Source organism: Phyllostomus discolor, chromosome 8 (genome assembly GCF_004126475.2).
Source record: "Phyllostomus discolor isolate MPI-MPIP mPhyDis1 chromosome 8, mPhyDis1.pri.v3, whole genome shotgun sequence".
NCBI lineage: Eukaryota > Metazoa > Chordata > Mammalia > Chiroptera > Phyllostomidae > Phyllostomus > Phyllostomus discolor.
In genome coordinates, this window is record NC_040910.2 from 29,816,065 (window position 1) to 29,824,930 (window position 8,866).

Below are 8,866 nucleotides of genomic sequence, written 5' to 3' on the forward strand. Positions count from 1 at the left end.
AGGACCAAAAAGAAAGAAAATTTGTTGAACACCTTCTTCATGTTTCTCATTTAACTTTGCAGCCCCTCTGCAAAGCAGGTGGCAATATCCCAACTTTCAGATGTAGTAATTGAGCTTGAAGAGGCTTAATAACTTGCCTAGTCATGTGTTAAGCAAGTCAGAGATCAGAGAATAAAGTAGCTTTCCAATTTTAAAATCCAGACTCTTGCTGTCGTTTTACCTGTAATTGACTGATAGAATGTGTCTTCCTTTGTGATTTCTTAAACTACTATTGTTTTCTTAGACAATATATTAGACAGTATTGTGTTAGGAATAGAAGTAGATGCTAGAGAATTAGATCCATGTTTAACATTTTAGCTAACCATTTAGAATAAGTGTAGGTAATATGAAATAAATCATTAAAGAGATAAAAATCTTAAGGACAAGGAGGTCATAATTATTAAACATCACAAATACTGATTGGAGAAGAGATGTTTGTAGTAAAATAACTTTTTTCTTTAATGTTGCTTAACTTTAAAAATAATGGTACCAAACTTCACTGATTAAAAACTTAATGAGAACATGTTAAATGGAGTAACTTTTCATAAAGCTTTACTGGTTCTTGGGCCTTTTTAATTATAAATGGCTCAATTGGAAGCTAAGGTGACTTGTTATAAACTTTTGCTTGCTTTAAGGTGTTCTCCATGCCTGGAATGGTTTGTCCTTTTATGTCCTGCCAAATAAATACACTGTCATTCTCTAGTCATGATTGATTAACTGTGGCCACAAAGCTGTGTGGGTTAATTACTGTATTTTCTATTGCTGATTAATCCTCAGGGGTTTGGCAGCACAGACATTGGAAAGGAAAATATTTAGAACAAAGTGTGAAAATAAGTAGAGGAAAAGGGAGAATAGTTAATTAAAATCTTATGATACTTCCTTTTTATAAAAAAGCTTGTGGTGGGGGGTGGCTTTTTCTGAAAGAGTGTGTTTGATTGCATTGATTATACTTTTCTTATTTCTGTCCTTTAATACACATTGATAGATAAAAAAAGAGAAGAGATCATTTCGGGTGGTGGCTCCTGGTACATTTGCCTTGAAATATGTAAGAAAGTAGAGTGTTCTTACTTACATTTAAATGACTTAAACCCAGAAAAGAAATTACATCTTCGGGTTTTCTGTGTGGACTGTGATGTTCTAGACAGTTGCTTACACTGGGTCCTCAGAGGTGGAAACTAATTCTTTGGGGGAGGAGCTGTAACAAATCTGGAACCTTGGGTGTAAGGAGAAAATGAGAGCAGAGAGATGAAGGGGCGGTATGTCTGTAAAGATGTCTGTTATAGATGATCCTACATTTTTATTTTAATTAGCAGAGTTTCTCAGGATCTTTCAGTCTTGGTGGAAGTAGCAGGATGTTACTAGGATTGTTCCAAAAGAGTTTTGTAATCATATAAATTAGTAAAATATTGGATTAAATACATTTGAGGTTTATTCACTATGAAACTTCTTAGAACTTATAAAATGTTGATATTATTTGATTCTCAGATGGCATAATAGAAACATAGTTTTCCAGACTTACTCTAATATCAGACCTTTTTTTGAAGGAGGGAAGGGGGCAGAACTCTAGTGCCTGGTGTTGGATCGCACTCGGGGAAGATGTTGGGTCATGCTCTGTTAACTCTCATTGTTTTTTAGCCCACAAGGAAGCAGTAACTTAGTCTTTACCTGAGTCACATTGTTGCTTCGATTTTCTTTGCCCTTCCTGAAGTTCACAAAGCTATATTGAGCCTGGCCTTGTCATTCTCAAATCACTCTCCTCCATTAACCAAAGAGAGGAAATATGTTATTTCCACTTTTTTTAGGACCATTACTTTGTAAATATAAACATTGCTTAGTAAATCTCTAAATTTGCCATTTGGTCCTTAAAAACGGTAATTTTTTCTCATTGTGTACCTTAGATTTGGCAGAGCTTACTAATATATTAATTGAAATTAATTATTGTATATAATTAGCTAGAAAAAGTGAATAAGAACTAAACTGGAATTATTTTAATTGTCAAGATTTTCACATTTCCTGACAACAAGTATAAATTCAAGTGAATTGATGGTTTTTTTGTTGTTATTTATTTGACCTCGAACTTTTAGTCAGGAAAACATCTGCTGAATGATCGAGTGCTTTTATTTTATGTAATCCAGTGTCTCAGCTTTTTTGGAGAAGGGACTTGCTCCCATGCTCTGAGAACTTTTCAGTTTATCTTTGTTCTCTCTGATCAGTATATCGTGTTTAAAAAATAATGGTAGCTCAGTAGGTTAGAACGTTGTCCTGATACGCCAAGGTTTTGTCTTTGATCTCCCGTCTGGACACACACAAGAATCAGACAATGAATGCATTAGTAAGTGGAACAACAAATACTGATCTTTCTCTTTCTCTCTCTGTCCCATTCTGCTGTCTCTTCTCTGTTTTCTCTCTCTCCTCCTTGCCTCTCTCCCTCTCCCTTCCTCTCTCTGTAAAATCAATAAATTAAAAATAACTGAAAAACATTAACAGAGAAGCTATTTATGCCTTTTTCATTCCCCACCTTCCCTGCTTCCCCTTCTCCACTCCCAGGCATCACCTGAAGTAACTGTTTGATAACTGACATATCTGTAGGACCAGCCTGCTTTGACTCAGTGAAGTCCCCTGGTGACCCCAGTAAGAAGTCAGAATGTTCAAAGACAGTCTAACAGTAAAATAGGCTTAACCTGGTCGCCAGGGAGATGTGTTCAGTTAATCTGAAGGGCATTCTGGGTGGGCTTCCAGAATTCAATGACTAAAAGCTTTCTAAGGTTTTTGACATTCACTGTCTATGTTGCCATATATTATAGTTGAATTCATTGACTCTCACTATATAATCAGTAATCAGTATTTTGTTTTAATAACTAAAAGTTTAATTATGCTTAAATATCCTTATGAGAATTTATGTCCATTATTTTGCTTGATGTTATAATAATGATACATTAACTGAGAAATAATCATTTCAAGAAAAAAATGCATAAAGTGAAAGTGCATAAAAGACACCTTAAATATGTGTTATTAGGTTATTCTAAGGAGTAGCATTCTGCAGGTCCTGAAAATTAGGGAGTGTTTGTATTGGTCAGCATTATTTATTTGGTGAACATTCCCTTTAATTTAAATTCCAAATAATACTAAAATCCAAGGGATTGCTTAAGTCTCTTTATAGGCAATAAAAGCTAAGACTTCTACCTTTTCATTGCTGAAGTAGATCCACATAATAGCTGCTGCATTGTGGCATTTTAGATAAATAGAAAAATAATTTCTTCAAAGGAAGGAACACTGAAAAATGAAACTAAATTTCATAATTTTATAGTTGTGTGTTAATATTTTTTTACTTTTCTTTGTAGTCATCTTCACTGTGAACTTTTTATCATTTTTATTTTTAATTTAAAAAGGAAAACAACCCACCAATATTTAAAAATAGCATCATGTTACTTTTGAAAGTCAATAGAATTTATGCAAATGGCACCAGGGATTTCAAATCATTTTTTTTTATATTTTTCTAAAGTTCATTTAAAAGCATTCTTATGGTTCATGTTTTTATTTTTCCTCTCATTATCACTATGATTGGAAGCTCTTTTAATTTAATTTCTCACAGTTATTAGCATAACATGATCTGTTTCAGGATTGTCTTGGGGATCATCACAAAGAAGAACATATTAGAGCATCTCGAGCAACTAAAGCAGCACGTCGAACCCTTGGTGATTAGATATATCAGATCTCCTCATAGACACCTAGAAGTCAGGAAGCATGAAACTTGTGAACTGTCAGTTCTTTCTTTCCCAGATACCTGCTGAACAAAAAAAATCCTACATGCTGCCTACATGCATTTATATCTCATAAAATATGTGATATAAATTTTTGTAAGATAAATTTAAAGGTGTGAATTCCATGCATGGGAAGTAAACAAAAGTTAACATTTCACCAGAATCATTAGTTGCAATTTAAGAACTATAAAGAGTGGGTAGTTGACTGAATATCACTGGACATTTTTAAAGTAACACAATATATCTGTTTACCTTAGTGGTCACGCCAGTCTCAGAGGATGCCAGACTGGTTAAAAATGCATACCTCGTCACCCCCAATTCTTCCGTTTTAATAAAAAATGTTTCCTGATATTGTGATAAATCTAAGCTCATAAATCATTTTAACCGAGCTTAGCAATGTTAGAACTGCTGACAGTTAAATGGATTTTTTTATGGGCACACTAACTAGAGCGTAATGTGTACGTGTGTGTATATATGTGTGTATATATATATATATATGAGCATAGCATTAGTTCTTTTTTTTGCTGTACCCTCCGTACCTCCCATACTGTCCCAGTCAGTGATGTGTGTCCTGCCGTTCCATTAGTGAGGTGTGCCTAGAAGAGTGTATGCCCCTGTGTATGATGCTTCTAGAATGCTGTAAGCAGCTTTTAGGGTCAGATGCATTGGCTTTGACTGGCTCTATGTCCTAGTGGTTTAATGACTGAAGATAAATTTTGAATTATTATTTTAACTTCTAAAAGTTGTCTGGCTTTAGCAATTGATGCCTGAAATTATTTTGCCTTGCAATTGTCATACCTGTATAAAACTTGTCCCAGTTTGGTTGAAACACAACTGATTATGTATTCCTATTGTATGCTAATATTTCACAAGTCGTTCATGCATCCTTTTTAAAACTACTAACCCAAATAATAAGTAGCTACTCATTCATTCTGCTTTGTGCTTCACTTATAATAATATTTTAGGACTGCTTCTTGATTTTTCATCTATCTTTTAATGTAAGCATTAACAACTAAGACTTTCATAAAAGCACTGTATCTTAACTTTTTTGGTCAAAATCAAAAAAGGAAAACATTGATGAATGTACTAGAAACTTGTGTTGTCTTATAGATTTATTCTTGGGGCTCTGAAGTTTGCAATTGAAGTCCTGTGTTGACTGTTTCATCTCAATTGTATGTGCTTTCATGAAGATTCTGCATACAACTGAGCAGTCTATTTTTTAAAAGTTAGTTTTGGTTTTTAAAAAAAGTGGAATATTGAGAGGATTTAGTCATCAGACACTTTACTGCTTTCTTGGTGTGATAGAAATGAATATTCCTTCTCAAATGGGACCAGTATCATCATTTCTTGCTCACACGTCCATTTTTTGTTACTTTTTTGTTGGCATACATTAATCAAAATAGCTCTACTTCAATGAGAGTCTCAGTGAAAGGACATTGTACTATTAGTGACCATACTACTTTGTATATCAAAGGATGGTTGCTGGATAATTTGATTATCTTTACCAGTAAAATGCTTTTTGAAAATAAAAGCTCAGGCTGCTTGCTTTGCTCTGTTGCTGTCAACAAAAAGGATTTAGCTATAAATGTTGCTTCTCCTTTTTTTTTCCCCTTTTATTTAAATGGTTGTCTTTTGTTTATCCCTTTCAGGCGCCTCCTTGGCATTATAACAAAAAAAGATATCCTCCGTCATATGGCCCAGACGGCAAACCAAGACCCCGCCTCAGTAATGTTCAACTGAATCTCATGGACGAGGAGAGAGAGGAGGCAGAAGAGGAAGTCCGTTTGTTGAATAGCACAACTCTGTAACCTGAGGGAGTCGTCTACTTACAGTTCTCCTTTAAACAAGCAAACAGACAAACAAAAAGGAGATAGAAAAGCCAGGCTTTTGCAGCATGGTTTGCAAATAGTGCTGCTGGAATAAAGGAATTGTTTGAGAAGGGAAAGGAGAGAGAAGGAAATGAGTGAGGTAGAGCAGCCAACCCACTCCTGTTCTTCTGCATGGGATGCGCTTTCTGCCGAGGACGGGTCCTGAGAGTGAGGCTTGAGCCCCAGCCGAGAGGACCCTGGAGCCCAGCTCGGAGCGCCTGGCCTGTTACTCCAACATCGCCAAGACATGAAATCAGTCCCTGTTCCTGGAGGGATAACTTTGAATTGAGCCATCTGTGAGACTGCAGGTCTTGCCCTTTTTTTATCAAAACTGTTCTGTTTAATTCATGAATTGTATAGTTAAGCATTACCTTTCTACATTCCAGAAGAGCTCTCGCCCCTCTCCCTCCCTCTCCCCCTCTCTTTCTCTCTCTTGCTGTAACAAAGCCTCTTTAAATCGGTGTACCCTTTGAAGCAGTCCTTTCTCATATTGAGATGTACTGTGATTTTGCTGAGGTTTCATCACAAGAAGGGAGTGTTTCTTGTGCCACTAGCCCTGCCGCCGGCACCATCACTGAGTGCCTGGAGCAGTCACAGGCACCACAGCACAGACTGACCAGACAGGTAAACTCTCCAGTGCAGCATGAACAAAACCCCTCCGCTTGTGTGCCGTGTGGTTCCGAGTCCACAATGAAACGTGATTGTACGGATAAAGTCTTCTTTTTGTTTTTTTTCCTCTCAGACTTCATGGGTAATGTGGCCTGGTCTTACGCATATTTTCTGTCTCTGAAACTACTATGATATGCAAGTGCTGTGTGGCGTAAGGAGACAGAGTGCTGCTGCTTTGACGGTAAAGGGAAGGAAATACCCTGTCTAGCTGTGTCTGGTATTAACTGCACGTTTAAACACTGGAATTTTTTTTTTCTTGAAATAAGATCAGTCATTTTTTTCTTTCCTCAAGATATTTTACTGCTGACACTGAAGAAATGTAATTCATAACTTGCACTAAATGTATATTTCTTCTCCTAAAAATTTACCATTCTTATTTATATTTTTATGGATTAAAATTTATAAAATACAGATCAGTTAATATTTCACTTAAATAATTTTACCTTTTTAATGCAATTTTTATAGACTAATTCAGACTTACAAATACGGAGATATGAACACAAAGTTTACAGTGGGAACGAGGGTGTACGAGAGGCGGTGGCGGCTTCTCTCTGGTCCAGTGTGTACATAACCCTTTCTCTGGTCTTCACTGCCACCCTCCGCCCTGTCCATTCTGACTCATTAACTGGAGAGTGGAAACACTACACATCACTTTGCAGATTAAAATCAAATGTTAAATAGTGTTTACCTTTTAAAAAAATCAAGTGGAAACAATAAAATTGCAAAGGTAGCAGTTAAAATCATAATCTGAACATAAGCTTTGAATCTTTGGATATGTCGCATCCACAAGTGTTCTGTTCAGTGACATTTTGACTAGCCACAGTGCACATTTTTGCAGGATGAATTGAAAAGGTACTGGGGTGTTTCAGGGGTTTTTGTTTTTGGAAATGTCTGTCTTAATCATGATCTGAATTCACTATTGGCAAAGGCAGTTTTACTTGAAGGACTGGCCTAAATATTCTGTGATTATGCATTCTGGGCCGAAAAGTGAAATTTTTGCAGACAGACATTTTCTGAAACAACTGGCAATGAGCTGCTCTTTGGAAATGTCTCTTCCTAGCTTTTAATAATAATAATAATAATAATAATATATCTGTAAGATCTTGAAGATTTATAAGATCACAAAGCCATATTAGAATAACAGTCGAAAGTTGAGCAAAGTTTCAGCAATTTTGTGAAACATGCTGAGTTTTGCTATCTGCCTAAAGTTAGTATTTTCTCCAAGACATTCCCCACTTTGGCAGACTTCAGAAGGTTTCCTTAGTGGTCTTTCCGAGTTTATTTGACCATCCAGAGTGAAATAACTTACCTCCAGCTTGTCTGAGTGCATTTGCAGAGTGCAAGGCACTGCTAGAGTGGGAGCCCTGCAGGATTGGCTACTGAGTAACTTGCTTGTCCTCAATTACAAGCCTTCAAAGGAGGGACGAGCTTCTTTGCAGATAGCTTCATAACATTCAACTTCACATGGATTTCTTTTTCTGTGTTTTCTTTTTTGATTTTAGGGCCTCCTTTCATTGCCCATCCTGGTTCAGAGACTGACATTTCAGGGTGGATAGTAATTTTCTTCTTGATTTGTTTCCACCCTGATATGTCTTACAGCTGAAATACAGGAAAAGTGCCATATTTTTATGCGTTCAGTGGTTTTCTTTGGTATTCTGATCTGTTCCATTTTTCTTTTCTTCTTGTTGAGGTGTGTCTGCTTTTTAACCAAACCATGAATAGTGGAGACCATGAAATATGTGTGCCTAGCTGATTGGCAAATTAATTGACCGATAGAGTAAATGGAGCGCCTTATTTGAGTACCCTTTTTGAGAAGGTATGATGAGAATGGGCAAGGCTGTCAGCATCTCTTCTTAATAATTGTTTTCAGTTTGGTTCATGAAGAATGCTTAGTTTGTTAATCTGTGATGTTGCCTAGAGCTGTATTTATCTGTTTTCATTTATACTAGTGTAGTAAAGCTGCATATCATTACAGTAAAAATGATTACTGTGATGAGTTAATCAGAATATCTATTAAAATCTATATGACAATTTGTGGTTTGGCCTTTAATTATACCTGTGACAGTCCTCCCACCTTACTGCTCTGTGCAGCGTAGGCCAATAGCTGGCACATGCAGCCTCGAAGGGTGGTGTATGTGAAGCCATTTCTGCATCTGGCAAGCGAGGAGCCACAGCACAGCAGATGCTGGATTGAACGGCAAGCTATATATTCAGTATATAGTAGCAACAGTATGGAGCCTTCACGTCAGTGAAAGTTGTAGGTATACCAAAAGATTTCATTTCGGTTTACTTTCAAAATTATGGTTTTTTAATTTTTTTAAGAAATATTACACTATTTGCATGAAGAGAAAATGTGTAAATGATTTACATTTTAAATTTTACCTTGGAAATTTGCTAACAAGAGCTGCCTAAAAGAAGGTGGTAACATTTGAATTGTTAAAAGATTTCAGTAGTCTTCTAATATTAAACTTTTAGTAAAGAGAACACTTTTCTAAAAATTCAAGGATAGATCTTTTATCATTCATTTCA

The 8,866-nt window shown here is 36.1% G+C and overlaps 1 protein-coding gene across 4 annotated transcripts in view; it reads left to right on the plus strand.

Annotated features, from left to right (window-relative positions):
- CLCN3 (chloride voltage-gated channel 3) overlaps nt 1-8,368 on the plus strand; it is a 76,322-nt gene extending 67,954 nt beyond the window's left edge. For 2 of the 4 annotated variants that reach the window (XM_028521880.2, XM_028521881.2), the window contains 2 exons: nt 3,659-3,734; nt 5,450-8,368. In XM_028521880.2, coding sequence (XP_028377681.1) covers nt 3,659-3,734; nt 5,450-5,608 — 235 coding nt within the window. In that variant the 3' untranslated portion in view covers nt 5,609-8,368. The remainder of the gene's footprint in view (nt 1-3,658; nt 3,735-5,449) is intronic. The other 2 variants (XM_028521883.2, XM_028521884.2) reach the window with 1 other exon arrangement.
- Nucleotides 8,369-8,866: the final 498 nt, after the last annotated feature.